The sequence below is a fragment of the Artemia sp. Qi Xiang Cuo genome, chromosome 1 (assembly GCF_049724085.1).
Source record: "Artemia sp. Qi Xiang Cuo chromosome 1, ASM4972408v1, whole genome shotgun sequence".
In the NCBI taxonomy this organism is placed as follows: Eukaryota; Metazoa; Arthropoda; class Branchiopoda; order Anostraca; family Artemiidae; genus Artemia; species Artemia sp. Qi Xiang Cuo.
In genome coordinates, this window is record NC_142794.1 from 4,677,305 (window position 1) to 4,693,468 (window position 16,164).

The window sequence follows — 16,164 nt, forward strand, 5'->3', positions numbered from 1 at the left end:
AAAATCACTTTAACACTGAAACAAAAATGTTTCACTATCTTCCCCTCTCCAAATTACACTGTCCACTTCCGTTGACATCGGTTCTTAACCAAGTAAATCAAACATATATGTCGACTATATAACACTTTTATTTTTATCAAGAGAAATAGGCAGAATTTTTTTTTCCACCAGTAGTTTACTAGTGGAAACAAGAAAAGCAGTTTCTGTCACCAACAAGATTTAGAAACACTATACGTCCAACACACCACCACCTTGTCTTCATTGAGTAGCCAGGAAGTTGGCACCTTTTTGCGTTCTTTAGGTTGTGGTATTCGGGTAAGTAAATGGCTTTTCTAGCTCTCTCAGGCGGTCATGGTCGGCGCTCAATGAAATTATCAACCAAAACTACTTCACAGTCGTCATCTTCCTCGACATACTGCTCTGGTTTTGGCCGACAGAGAAGGTGCTTGCAATGTGAAAACGAAATAAGATGAGTTTGTTCAATCTTGGTCTGCTATAATCTTCATGAGCCTGTATCTTGATAAAAGCATTTGACCATACAGCATCAATTGAATGATGAAGAAATCATCGGGTCTATTTTCTAGTTCTGGAAGCGAATCGGTAATAACTGATCATACGTTAAGCCATGTCCACTCCGCCCATGGACTTGTTGTAGTCAGCTACAGATCTTGGGCAAAGATTGTGATCTTTCCCTGGTTTTTGTCTCATCTTTTCAGTGTTGTTTTTTCTTCTACTGCCTTGCAATTTGAGCCTAGTGTCACAGTTCTAGAATTGTCTTGTAAATTCTTGATTAGTGTCACAATTTTTGAAGCTGCGCAAATGCAACGCTCCCAAGTTTCCTATAAAGGGGTTTCTGCCCTGCCGGTTCCAATAGTGTACCTCGTTATTTGATCTAATTCTAGTTTTAGTGGCTACGGGCTATTTTATTTTTTACTTTGGGGCGTGGTCGTCCCTTACTAGTTTGCTTAGCTGTCGCTGCAACCCGTATAAAATTGAGACATTAAAAAACTCTGACGATGTTACAGTGCCAAGCTATCTGAGGAGAAAAAGAAAGAAAGAAAAGATGTCGTATATGTAGAATATCATAGTTGTAGCCACGTTTCTTGATTTTCAAGTCAATGCATATCCCTTCACAACACCCCTGTTCGAGAGCTATGGAGAAATTTTCAGATTTTTTCAGGTAAAAACAGAACAACCATTCCTGAAGAAATACAGATGAGAAGGACTACAGAATTTTCAAACAATGGGAAACTTAATCTGTTCTTAGAAACGTTTCTGAATGTAGATACACCATTACAGTTCACACCCCATCAACTCAGTCTAAAAAATGGTACTGTTCCATTTTCTCACTTCAGCTTTCAGGAAGTTAAAGACACGATTTCAAAGCTCCAGCCTGTTGTAACTGGCCCTGATGGAATTCACAATTTGATGTTGAAAAATTTGCCAGATACATTTGTTGAGCTACTGACAGAGTTATTCAACAGATCTCTCATAGAGTTATCAACACCATCTGAATGGAATAAGGCAACAGTGATCCCATTTCTCAAGGCAGGAAAAGACCCTACGCTGGTTGATTCATACCGCCCCATGCCACTCACCTCTTGTGTTGCAAAACTAATTGAGAGGGTAATAAAACAAAAAATTTTAACCCCATTATCAGACCACATTCATATTGAACAGCTCGAATTTCTCTCAAGCAGGAGCACCATAGATGCCTTAGTTAGACTAGAGAATTTGATAAAACAAAGCTTCTAAAAAGGGAAAACAGTCCATGTAATATTCTTCGATATGGAACCAACAGTTGATAGAGTAGATATCAGGCAACTACTAAGATAGCTATCTATAATGGGTTGACCAGACCTACTCGTAAATAGGATCTATCCATTTTTGATGGGTAGGGAGTCTTAGGCTTCCTTTGGGGGCTATATATATATATATATATATATATATATATATATATATATATATATATATATATATATATATATATATATATATATATATATATATATATATATATATATATATATATATATATATATATATATATATATATATATATATATATATATATATATATATATATATATATATATATATATATATAGCCCTAAGTTCCTCATAGCCCTAGGCTTTTCAGTTATAGTGATATAATAACGGACTTGGCTAAAACTTATTCAAGAACAGAAAAAATTAAAAAAACCAAGTTAATATGGTAAATTGGTTTTTCATTATAGACTATTATTGACTTAAAAATAAAGTGAAAATACCACTCACTGCCTTTTTTATGGTATTTACAAAGATTGTAATTGCTTCTATTGCAAATGTAAATTTAATTACCTTTATTATTGCAGTTAAAAATGTTGGAAATTTAAACCAGTCAGATATCCCCTTCATCTGAATCATCATCAGAATATGCTCCTTTGTTGGCTTCAGCCTCCACTACTCTAGAAGTTGAGGGCTCTGACCCAGGGGGTAAAGCTGTTTATCTTCAATAAAAAAAATATTGAAGGTGCTGTTCTGGCTCATAGGTTTCAAGGAAGAGAAATCTAGTAATGTACCACATCAAGTAGAGACTCCTCATTCCTGACCATTGGCAATTTTTCTTCAGAGAGCACCATAGCCTCTCAATACATTCGGTGTGGATGGTCATATCCTCAGATTCAACAAAGTTGTTGAAGTGATTTGTCTTGTGATGAGTAAAGCCAATTTCCGACAGACTGGAGTATGCTGCCCTGCAGTTCCTCATAATTATTGAATATTATTATTTGTTTATTATTTCTATACTTTGGTCATTTTTAAGACTTCAAAAAAGACTTAAATTTGAATTGCGATAGAAGCAATTATTATTTCCATAAAAAGAATAAAAAAGGCATCAAATGGTATGTTCACTTCATTCTTAAGTCAATAATATGTACAACAAAAAATTTACCAGAAATATGGTTTATCAATTGGCCCTATCTGCTGTAAATAATGAATGAAGAATTTTATTCAGTAAACTACAAAAAATTAATATGAACAACCAAATTGCAAGAGAATAAGTAACCCTAACAATCTGAAAATAAAATTAAAAACTAAAAAAATACTCTAGTTATTTATTAATCAATGCCGAATATTAAACCAAAATGATATAGATCAACCGATATATTTCTCTCGACAAGGGCAGCATAAGCCACATCCTTGGGGAGGGGGGGGGTCAAACTTAAGAGATTGTACTTAATTACTATAGTACCTTATCGCTGTGAAATTTTCTATAGAAATCAGGAATTTTACATAATTTCCGCCAATTTTGCAAAATTTTTCCCCTTGGCGAAAACTTGACTGAATTCCAAAAAAGTTAGAGGGGGTGACCTCTCGTCCTTCACCCATGTCTTTAGATGCCCCTGCCCATGTTTTTACAGTTTTTTGAACTATTTTCAGATACATAAGAAATATAAATTGAGCTTTGCTGTATATTTGAACATCAGCAAGGGTAAGTGGGTTAAGCAATATAAAGCACTTAGTAACAATATTTGTAAATATTTTAGGGCTTATTTTAAAGTTGAAACAGTAAATAACTTGGTTTTTAATTTGTGTACTAAGGAGGGTGTTATAATAAAGTAAAGCAAAGCTCTTTTAGGAATTATACAAGTAAGTATTTTTTTATTTTTTTAAAGTTTTTATCAGAATCTAATAGTGTTTTTTTCTCATGACACTGAACTGTAAACTAGTACCACATCCCATTCTGAAAAGGGTTATTTCTGCATTAGCAACAAGTATTGCCATGGTTCATCAATACTGTCATATCATTAAATTTATAATTTTCGTTGTTTTAAATTTGTATCTGCGAGCTGAGTGTATAATTTACTAAAGTGTAATATTGAAAAATATATACTAATGAAGAAAAGCTTGATAATCTGATTAAAATAAACATTTTGGGTATTATAAAGTAATAATATTAAAGTTTTCTGTTTTGTTTTAGTATGTTTTATGTTCATTGGCTAAAAGAGACACAATACAATTTGTAAACTGCTTTAAAACATTTTTCTGTTTCTTCATTGTATTGAAACTACTGCAACCTAAAAAAAGGCCATAAAAAATGTACAAAAGTATACCTTGAATGGTATTTATGCTTTTAATTTGCTTCCCTTGGGATTTGCTGCTTTACTGCTTCTTTGCAATTATTTCAATTTGAAGAAAGAGTTGGTGGTTTTGGTTTAATTGTTTCCCTTTCAAAAGGAAGTAGCCTACCATAAAATTCTGATTATTAACAAAACATCATTCTAAGATACTTATTTTGCTCCTAAATCACTATAATCTACTATCCCTTCCCTCCCCTCTAATGGTCAAACATATAGGCTAACCCAAATTGTTTGTTATCCTCAAGTTTCCCGTTACTTTATGCTGTTAACTTTGTATGTTTCCCATTAAATTAATTTGAAGATAAGAGGCATTTGAAAAAAACTTTGGGTCTAGATGTTTCCCCTCTCCTGAAAAATATTCCTTCAAAAAACTCCTGGGGAAAATTCTCCCCACCCTGGGGTAAATTTTCATCCCCCACAGGAAATTTAATGTGGGATATCGCACCTCCCCCCTTATTTTCCTAATAAAGTTTTATATATTCATTAAATGGTAAACTTAAATTCTTAACTAACTAGGTGTACGTGGATTTTGTCAGGGGGGGGGGGGCAAAAAATTAAGCAAAAGCAACATGCAAAACCCATACAGCTTAATAAAATCAAAATTTCTCCCAAAAACATTACAGTTTTAGCTTGTTTCGCTGCTACCAGAAAATGCCATACAGGGCACATGCCCCCACTGACCCCCTAGATCCAGCCCTGCTCGTCTGTTTAAGTCAGAGGCATGCTATAGCATTGCCTAATAAAAAGAGCCATAAGGGCTCAATGTATTATTTTTCGTTATTCTCTAGAGGCCCTTCACATATAAGGGATGGTTGTACAGCTTTTGAATAGGGCTCATTATAAGGTGATCAAAATTCAAAATCTCAAATTACTTTTTAAGCCTCCCTCCCTTCCAAGTTAAAGTCATCCATGTAAAATAGAACCACTAAAAATACTAACCTTAAAATCGAATAAGGCTTGATCGTGCAATGTAAAAATTAGCAAACAAATGTATCTTGATCGAATATACTTTGTATAATCTTTCCCACAATAAAAATTTAATTGAAATCATACTCACTGAACTGTCAATAATGATTAAACATTGCGGGACAGTTGGTCAACAACACAGCTTGAATTTAGAAATCATAATCACTGAACCGTCAATAGTGATTAACCATTGCGGGACAGGTGGTCAACAACACAGCTTGAATTTAGAAATCATAATCAATGAACTGTCAATAATGATTAAACATTGCGGGACAGTTGGTCAACAACACAGCTTGAATTTAGAAATCATAATCACTGAACCACCACCCAAAGGTAGAATTTAGTGAACCACGAAAGATGCAATGTATTTTCGTGAAATGAAGTTGTATTGTCCCAAAACAGAGTTTATGTTATGTATCACAATGTAATCAAATTGTATTGTTCCGTAATAATACGAAGTCTCATTGCGATAAATTACAAGTCATTTTTGAAACAATTTTCTTGATCCAATAATTTTCTTGGTCCAATAGGAATACGGATATCATAATTTCAGCAACGCCTTAACGTAACCTCTGGTGAAATTTGGATAGTATAGTTAGTTTGGAGTTGGCAACAAAGAGCAAGTCTTAGGACAAACCTAAGAGAGTTCTCTCTCAGACTAAATGATACTTTTGACTAGTTCTTGGCCAGACTTAAATAAGATTTGAATGAGCTTATTATCATCCCATTAACAATTTTTTGACACTGTCACACAAGTCTTTTACCATGTTCAAACCAAATATCGAACTCGTGATTTGAAAAGACCTGTGTTAGAACCTATCTATGAGTTTTCAATTTATCCTAATGCCCACACCATTTGATTAAACTTCCATTTATCTGATATTCTTGATAAAATGAATACATTACTTTCTCATTTTTTTCTCTTTACATTAATACTTCTCAGAAATAGTAGTCCTTGTGTCTGCAACAACATCTTAAGGAATCTGAATCTATATAATCTGATTTTGACTCAGTAGTGGTCACTTAAATATGCTCCCCGTTTGACCCACTTTTTTAATCCTCCGTCGCATGAAAATCCCTCTCACCAGCACTCAAGAACAAAAATTTCCCCGCTATATCTATAATAAGTCCAAAGGTGATTAATATAGAATGGAATCAAAATAAAAAGAGAAGTAGTAAACACAACGATGGGGACATCGTTAAGAATTAGAAGGGCTACAGCAACGGAATCAAAATTCAAAAATCTCAGATCACTTTGTAAGCCTCCCTCCCTTCCAGCTTATAGTCACACATGTAAAACAGAACCACTAAACATAAGAACCTAAAAATCTAATAGGACTTGATCGTGCAATTTAAAAAGTAGAAAACAATTGTATCTTGATCGAATATAACCTTTCCAAAAATAAACACTTAATTGAGATCATAATCACTGAGCCGTCAATAATAACTAACGATTGTGGGACAGGTGATCAACAACACAGTCTGAATGTAGAGATTATAATCACTGAGCAATCAATAACGATTAAACATTGCGGGACAGGTGGTTAAAAGTACAGCCTGAATTTAAAAATCATAGTCACTGAACCGTCAATAGTAATTAAACATTGCGGGACAGGTGGTCAACAACACAGCTTGAATTTAGAAATCATAATCACTGAACCGTCACTCAAAGGTGGAATAGAGTAGACAAAAATAGTCACGAAAGATGAAATGTATTTTCAAGACTATGATTTGTCTACTAAATTCTACGTTGGACTGACAAGTACGCAGCAAGTGCGGGGAAAAATTAACGCAATATTACAATTCCGACAACAATACTTATATATATTTTCCGCACATGTTTCAGCGCTTAACTTATTTGAAAAGTTTCTCAGCATTCAACAAATTTTGCGTTTAATTTCCAACTATCTAATTCAACTAATTTTTAACTGTCTTATTGAACATGAGGTCGCTAACTTAGTTTAATAAGAGGTCTTAATTTTCTCTGAATTTTCATGCCTTTATTGTCTGCACATGTCCATGCCACCTAAAAAACGCTCATTTCATTGTCACAGTCGTATGGCTGTAGGTCAAAAATAATTGGAGTTGTTGGATTGGACATGGTATGAACAATGAGGACCTCCTTATCCTTTCGTTTGATAATGTCCTCCTTGTTTTGTCCTAAGGGTTATAAGAGAGCTTTGAGGTTGTGTTCTGCATCTCACTTGACTCGATGTGATCTTTCTTTACTCTTTTCCTACGTGGTCTAATAATTTTTCCACAATTCAATGTTAATAACATTCTTATAGTAAGAAAAATAGTGAACACGAAACCTATTGTCAGGAGCTTATTCAATCAAAAATGTTTTAAGAATAGTCCGTATCTACTTTCTCCGTAACTTTAATCTTTGGTTTTCATTAGCGAACAAGGTACTTTGGGAGTGTGGAGCTTCTCGTTTTTTTGTAAGTAGTAGAGTTTCCTTTACATTTTCTATTTTTGAACATAATAAAGTTTCTGCTTCCACGTTATTAATACTTGGAATGGTGTACTATAAATTCACTGGTTTAAAACTGATCACCTTTGGACTTATTATATTTGTGCTTTTAGTTATAAATGGTTTTTTGTACTTTTGCTTCTTTAGTAACCAATTGACACGCTTGTTTTATGGTTATTATTCTCACGTTTTTTAGTAGTAATTCGGTTTCTAACTTGGATCAATTCTTTCTGTGTTATTATATCATGATATGGTTCCAACTCTTTCCTTTGGAATAGAAAATAGCCACAGATCATTTCTAAGATGAATAAATATTTCGTTTTGTACTTCCTACTAATGCTTCGCACGAATCGGCAATTTCTTTCTGTTGGGTTTCTTTTAAAAATATATTTAACATACAGGATCCAAATTTCATATTGTAAATAGGCAGGGTTAGCTGACATACTAGATTTTTAAATGCTACACATTCCTTAAGGTTCTGTGGGCTTGCCAAGCCATATTTTCTTCTATCTTGATCGACTAGCAAGTATCCCATCTCAGGTGTAATAGGCATAAATGAATTGATTTTGCCTATTTTGACTTTAAACGTAGAAATTCTATATAAGTCATATATGGGTTGTTGATTTATTAATGGCCTCGTTACCACTGCAAATAGTTGCTCGATTATCTCCATTATTTGAACCTTCAGCTTTGTGTAATAGTGGAATAGGTTTACTACTTTTAGTTCTGTGGGTAGATGTAGACCGGATGTTAGATGTGTTTTTATTTCATCCAAAATACTTTTTAGGCTGGAAGGATCTACGAGGTAGTAGAATAAGGTTCCTGCAGTAAAGGTAAATAACGAAAATTCAAACTTGCTAACATCAGATGCTAGGATAAGTAATGACATAGTCACTATGTCGAGTTACACCAAGGTGAGGCTCGAATCTGATATCACACGATCCACCTTTTTCTTCAAGTAATTCATTATATTTATTGTCTTTGAAATTTTCTTTGAAATTGCCTCATTTTTGTCTCTCTGATAGTTGAGTATGCTGGCTTGTGTTTTTTGGACCTGTAAGATCAGGTTCATAGCGTTATTTAGTTTTCTTACGTTTTCCCTTAGGACATAAAAGTCTTCTTCTGTTGGTAGCCCAAATAAGTGAGAAGCTAATTCTCCTACAATTGGAATTAGACTAGTAGACCTGTGGTATTTTCTTTTTCAAAAAAATACCTCGAAGACTCTCGTGGTACATTGTTTAAACTTCTGTATTTCTGTATTGAACAAATCAAATAATACTTGTAGCTTTTTCCTGTATAATATCAAGAAGGATTGGTGAATTAATGCGCTTAGGGCGTTTTTCTCATTTAGTTTAGATAATGATTTAGCAGAAACTTTAGCGGCCTCGTTGGCCATGACTAGTCTGGCTCACATATATTTACAGTTAATTGTCAAAAATTTCTTGAGTACATATTATTCTTTTTTCGTATTTTCTGAAATTTTTTTATTGAGTATTATTTGGATTCTTTTCCTTGCTTGTATAAAGGCTTTGACGAAGGAGTGAGTCTGCGTAAATATTCGTCCTGTGGACCATGTCCATGTTGGGAAAGTCATTGGTTTCAGATAAGTCAGAGTGATTAATTTTGTGTTTGATTCACCATCGAGTTCGATTGATTCTGGAACCATGATTTTTTTGATTGCCGATAATGAGGATTCCATTTTTTTAGATTGTGCCATTGTTATGGACGTGGTCGTGGTATCAATCTTTCTTCCTGGCTTGTCGACATTTTAATTTTTTTTCTTTTGGTGATATTTTCTTCGTAATGTTGCTCACAGTATGATCTTGCTATAGTTGTTTAAGGTATGTCCATAGGGCTGGTTATTCATTTAACTTGCCGTAATTTCCATCGTAGAGTTTTTTTTTATACTGGATGTGTTTACAGGAGAGCTTGGGGTGTATTTTATAGTAGTCTGTTCACTTATGAAATCATCCATTTTGCTTAATGCCCTTCTTTTTCGGATTTCTATATTGTTGGCTCCTAGAGCCTTACCAGTTTCTGCCATTTTCTTGTCAAAATCGTTTATTATGAATTTTCACTTTAGTTTAGGCATAGTAGGGATAAATCTCTTTAATTTTCCTTTTTATGCATATCTGTGGTTGATTGCAGCTCTTGTCCGGTTTTAAGAATTGGAATCTAGAGTCCTTCAGCTAATTAGTATTTTTCTCTAGTCTTATTGCTTGTTGGAATAAGGTTTCGAATGGTTTGGGATCCAGTTTGATAAACATTTCCAGGCATTCTGACTTGCAAGCACCTAATTCGCTTGTTTTACCCATGTTAACCCATGTTAACCAGATTAACCTATGTTTTAAAATATGTTGGACCATGGTGGTAACGGTGAAGATTGCCATACTCTTTATTAACTGCATCTATTCGTTAGTTATAAAATTAGTTCATTGTTAATTATAATATGGATAAAAGTTTGTAATATTATGACTGGTAATCGAACTAAAATTTATATTACTTTTACATGTATTATCTGACTCTATTGGTGAAATCAACAAAGTGAAATCGACCAGGGATTATCTGACTCGATTGGGGAAATCGACCACGTGAAATCAAAGATTCTGGTTTCTGAGTTAATTAATTATTCAAGGGCCACGTACGACTGATTGTTCAGTTGGTGGGGATAATTATTTTGGATGATTTCATTTGAAATGAATGTCATCTTTAGCTTAAGAGGTGTATGGGCTGATTTTGATTTATAACGGACAAAATAATTTCAACAGAGAAGGTATTACCAATTTTTGGATGCATTTAATTTTGATTCATTTGTTTTTATTCTTTCAAAGATAATTTATTTTCTTTTCACACTATATATTACGGTTTTTGGATTGTATCGATTTTGTTTATAATATCTTATTTCTTTGAGTGGGCCATGTTGACTTTAATATTCTACGCATTTTTCATTTCCATCAATCTTATAACATATTCTTTGTTTTCTGGATTTGTCTAGTAGCAATAAATCTGTCTTACACGGACGTTTAACAAACAAGTACCGAATTTTTTATTGTTTTTGAAATTTTATTATCTTATGTTGTATAAAATGAAAGTACTTGCCCTGTCTCCCGTTGTATTTTATTCCCAATTTTACTTTTGCGGGACGATATTTGGATGTAATTGTCAATTGTAGTCCGAAACGATACGATCCTGTTCTATATTCTCTTAAGTCATACTTGACATCCCACTTTTTGGGAAAACTTCTTCCCCTTATTTGTTCACAATCAAGATTGCTGCAGAATATATCATGTTTTCTTTAGTAAATCGGATAGCCAAAAGTTCTGTATCAACAATGGCCTTGGCCATTGTTCTGAAATGATAGGTAGTTTCTATTGGCTAATGTCTAGTTGTTTTTTTATTCAACATTAGTGTCATTCATAATTACTCTACGTCGAGATCAAACTACTTGTTCGCCAGTACTTCCTCGTACTCGGGTTTTTATTCGTTCGAAATAATTTGATACTCTATAGCTCCATATAAACCAAGAATGAATATTTAATTTTCGAATGGAAGGTAAGGTAACTTCAGGTCGAAGTTGAACTACTTGTTCACCAGTGCCACCTTGCACTTGGGCTATTTTTTTGTTCGAGCAAAATTCGATTCCCCAAAGTTCCATACAGGTTTAAAAGTATTTAGTTTTCCAAGAAACTACCTTTTTTCTTCCTTGTCTTTTCTTGTCAATTTAAGGAACGATATATATATATATATATATATATATATATATATATATATATATATATATATATATATATATATATATATATATATATATATATATATATATATATATATATATATATATATATATATATATATATATATATATATATATATATATATTAATGTATATATATATAATCCCGTATTTTATACGGGATTATTTATACACACAATTTCTTCCGCGGATATCTGCTTTCAGTTTTAATATGGGTGCATGGTCTGACAGTACCGCCTTTGAGCCTGAGGATGTTAACATATTGGTAATTCGATAGTTTTTCCATGATGATACGTTGGAACTGAGAAATTTGAGTTCATATTCTACGTTATTTTTACCACTGTCATGTGTATTCAAGAGCATTAAATATACTAATAATTGGTTTGGGAGGTGTAGACCTTCCAATGCGCCAATTATGTCACTCCTTCGCATATTTTGTCGAATGACTTTTTGGCACCATTCAGATAATGAAAAAGGGTTATTTATTATTCTTACCACGGAAAATCTTAAGTTTATATGTAATTGACAACAACATAGTTGCTCGTGCATAATTACATCAAAGCCGGGGAATATATCGATTCCGAAATTGTCATTTTCCTTAAAGAAATACAAGTTTATTTTCTTTACGTATTTATTATCTCTCGGGGTGACTGAAATAATTGTAAATCACGTTTACTTTTTTATAGGGCTTAGGCATGTGTTAATTGCACCGCCGGCGTATGGAGCCTTGGGGAAGCTCCCAGCATATAGTAAATGTCTTTGGTTTATAAGAAAGTAGAGTAATTTCAAGAGTAACATTGTAGTGCTGCTACTATTGTCCTGATCATACCAAATATCGTTTACGATGTATTCAGATAATAAGGCATACTTTGTCATTGGGATTCGTTGTATTAAAATTTGGGATGCAAGGTTGGCGCTTAGCCTGGTGTATTCGAGTGTTCTTGTCATTGTACGTGAAATAGAATTTTAATGAACTAAGCTTGCCATTAATCTTAGGATTATTATGTCTTCCAAGGCTTTCCTCAGAGATTTCAAAAGAAAATATAGCGTGGAACAGTCAGGATTTTCTACTGTCTTGATAAGGACCCATTCTTTTAATGAGTCATTAATATTATCCATGCTATGGCTTTTCTACAGTTTCCAAGAGGCTCCATTTGCCAGCCTACAATTACTTAATTGTGAGTGGCTCGGGAATCATCATATTTGCCTTTTTTTCGGATTGATTATTTTCGATTTTGAGTTAAAAATAGCAACTTACCATATAGTCACTTGTTTTGACGTCTCACTGTGTGCCGTGAGTAAAATGCAATGTATTTAAAATACCAAAGTTCCTTCTTTTTAAAGATAATTCCGACTTCCTCTAATTAAGTTAAATCTAGTTTCAAAAATGAAAAGTCCTTAATCAGCAAAGAGAAAAAGTGCAGTCACCCCCAGACAAAGAACGGCGCTATCCAAGCCTTAGATTTCGCTAAGAGAGTGAGTAATAAAAAAGATGCTACGTACAATATTTCTAAGGAAGTTTAAACTATAAGAGCCGTGTGAACGTTTGAATCAGCAGAAATAATTAAAACAATTTATTGGACGAAGGGTACACATCCTTGGTCCACTCGGGCCAATGGTGAGCCAGTTCTTACAGCGCAAGACAGAAGGGCTATGTTTGATAGTGGGGTAGAAGTGCTTTTTGAGAAGATTCGTAATGTAGAATCAGGACTGCTTAGACAGAATTTTTGGCGTACGATCTTTGCAGTTCTTTCATGTTGTATCTTGGTCACCGTTATTGTCATTTGGAGTGACCCACTGCTTTTCACCTAAATATGTAAGTTTCAATAAATCTATTGCCTTTTTACCTGTGTTTATTTCATTTTATATGTCTGGATCTAGTCTAATAATGGGTAATTAGTTCGCATATCTCCAAGGTAACTTTCCCAGGGAATCTGATATCCAGATAGCTCAAAAAAAAGAAAAAGCCACATTTATATGTCTACATATTCTATTTTCTCCCATTAATTGAGGGCGGCGCTAGCCTAGTTGACACAATCTTTAGCGCTATAAGCGGCGCTATCGGGAAATTACAAGGTGTGAGTTCACGACCGTTGGGCATAATATTGCCTTTGACGCGGTCAGTATTTAGTACCACATTTAGTATAGCCAGTCAATTTTTCATCGCTACAAATACTATTTTTTCATCGCTACAAATGGCACAGTCGGAAATTGGAAGAAAAATTGCGAACTAATTACGCTATAAACTTTGTAATTCGAATTTAATTATTAGAGAGATACAGACATATAAGTAAAGTGATTAGGCCTATAATTGCTAAGCTACGACAGGGAAACCCCTTGAAATATCTCTAAGGAGATAATAGCCTCCCCCATAATAGGTTAAGTGAAAAAATAAAATTTATTTTACGTTGATTAAAACGCAAAAAAAATATGTCGGACGACCTTAACGAGTTATTAATAGTGCAGAAATTGGTCGCGAAAAATATACAAATAGCGAAATCTATACCAGAGTACAACGGTCAATCACATATTGACGAATTCAATATCCAATTGGCCCAGTTTGTACAACTAACAAAAAGAGACCTAGGAGCGTTAGTCGACATGCTCCTACTACGATTAAAAGGCCAGGCCTCAACCTTTCTAAAACAGATTGAAAATACCATAGGCAATAACGCCAACTTGCCAATAAACACGGTTGATAACTTGTTAAAAGCATTTAAAGATAGGTTTATAGAAACCAGTTCCATAAATAAATTAAAACACGGAACAGTGAGCTCTGACTTTTCACGAAATATAAGAGAATACCTCGATAATAAACACATTTCTGTAGAGGCAAAATACGGAAGTGGTTCGGGGCAACTGTATGAAAAAGTAAAACTAAATACCTTTTTGCAAGGGCTACCCCCAAAACTATATAGAGTGGTAATATCCAAAACTATTCAGACGTTGGATCTCGCAGTTCAGGAGGTAGAGCGATTAATCGAAGTCGACACGATGGTCGCAAATCACAGTAAAGCAAAAATAAATAGCCTAGGCGATTCGAATGCGAACATAAACTTCAAAAGCGATCAGGCGTCCCCCAATTTCTTTTCAAGGGATAACTCCCCAGTGCCACAAAGAAATAAAAAGCAAGAACCCGCTAGGCAGAAAACAGTACGTTTTAAGCCTATCAAACAATCCAATCACGAAAATAACCCTACAATAATAAGGTGCTATAATTGTAATCGTGTTGGGCATATCGCGAGAGAGTGCCATTATGTCCCCAACCGCATACCAAGAATTGCTGTCGGCAGTAGGCAAAATTATGGCAACCATTTGTTCGGAAAAACGAATTTTAGCGCCGGGGATGCACTAATCTATAGCCAGGGAAGATTGCGCCAATCAGTACCTTAAAACGCGTACCAACCAAATTTTTATAACCCTCCCCCAATAGACAAATTAAATACCGATTTGAAAACCAAACTACTCGACAAGGCCAATAAAATGCAAGAATGCACTATGGAAATCACGAAAATTTGCCGACAAGAAATGCAAATTTTGCAAATCGACGGCATTGACAATCAATACCAGTAAGTAGCACTGAAACAGGACACCCAAGTCACCGTAATAATCCATGGCAAAGGCAGGCAGATGTAAATAATTAAATATGCCTACGGACCCTCATACGTCTGAATACCTATTACAGGCACCGAGATTTGAAACAAATCCTCAGGGAAACGTTTCGGGCCCCTCAGAAATAAAATTGGGCCCCGAAGGTGCCCGGAATATTTAATAGGTCCAAAACAATGGTAGTGCCGTCTTGTAGTGATAGTATTAACAAGTTACCTATATTTAATGATTTTTGTGTAGAAAATGTTTACTTTATGGCCTTAGTTGACAGCGGAGCTACTGTAAATATCATAAACTCATGCGTATTTAATATGTTGCCTTTGCACATTAAGCAACAGAGGAGCCCTAATAATCCCAATTTAACTAGTGTGACAGGCCATAAATTGAATGCAAGGGGTTCAATGTGCCGAAACGTAAAAAGGGACAATAGGATCTTCCAGACAAATTTTATAATATGCGGTAACTTTCCATATGAGGCTATTATTGGCGCAAATTTTCTAAGGTCAAATAGAATACTAATAGACGTGGCTAATGAAAAGCTTGTCTACCCAGCTAAGGTAGGGGAAGAAATTTCTACCTTGAGAAATTGTAACAGAGGTTACGAAGACAACGTAACAGTAAAAAAAAATTTCTGGCGGTATAATGTCGCAGTATTTTGAACCTCATGTCTCGCAAAGACATGGCATAATTGGAAATTTGTTCAATTACCCTGAGAGACATTGCAGAAATGAAGTAAACTTCAATAATAAAAGTATTGAATCTACGAAAACAAAATCAGGAGATGTGTGACAGTACAGGTCAAACAAAATTAAGAAAATAGCGGAATTATGGAAAAACATAGTAAAACCGAGCGTGACGCCGCAAGATGCCGCAATGGCGCTGCATAGCGCCATTATGAAACTAATAAACAATGAAAATAAAGAGAAATATTACGGATTTACGATAAGGAGAACAAAAGTCCCTCCCAAAACGATGCAAAGAATTCAAATATCACAGATGATTGAGCCAGTGGTTAGCAAATGCAAAATATGGTTTGCGACCCCATCTGAAATACCCAAAAATCTGCTATGCGAGGAACAGATTATATTTTATGACAAAGGAGAAGGTTTTATTTGGGTAACCAATAACCACGAAACTGATACAATTACAATTAAAAAGGGGACGTGTTTAGTTCAAATCCAGGTTTTAACGGAGAATGATTTAAATACATAGGAAAATTCTAAGAGAATTCTAGTTAACGG

At 34.3% G+C, this 16,164-nt stretch overlaps 1 protein-coding gene across 1 annotated transcript in view; it reads left to right on the forward strand.

Annotated features, from left to right (window-relative positions):
* The first annotated feature begins 1,215 nt into the window (after positions 1–1,215).
* LOC148955930 (AMP deaminase 1-like) overlaps positions 1,216–16,164 on the forward strand; it is a 56,266-nt gene continuing 41,317 nt past the window's right edge. Inside the window, 2 exon segments of the mRNA XM_089102182.1 lie at positions 1,216–1,626; positions 3,421–3,472. Of these exon segments, the coding sequence (XP_088958308.1) occupies positions 1,216–1,626; positions 3,421–3,472 (463 nt within the window).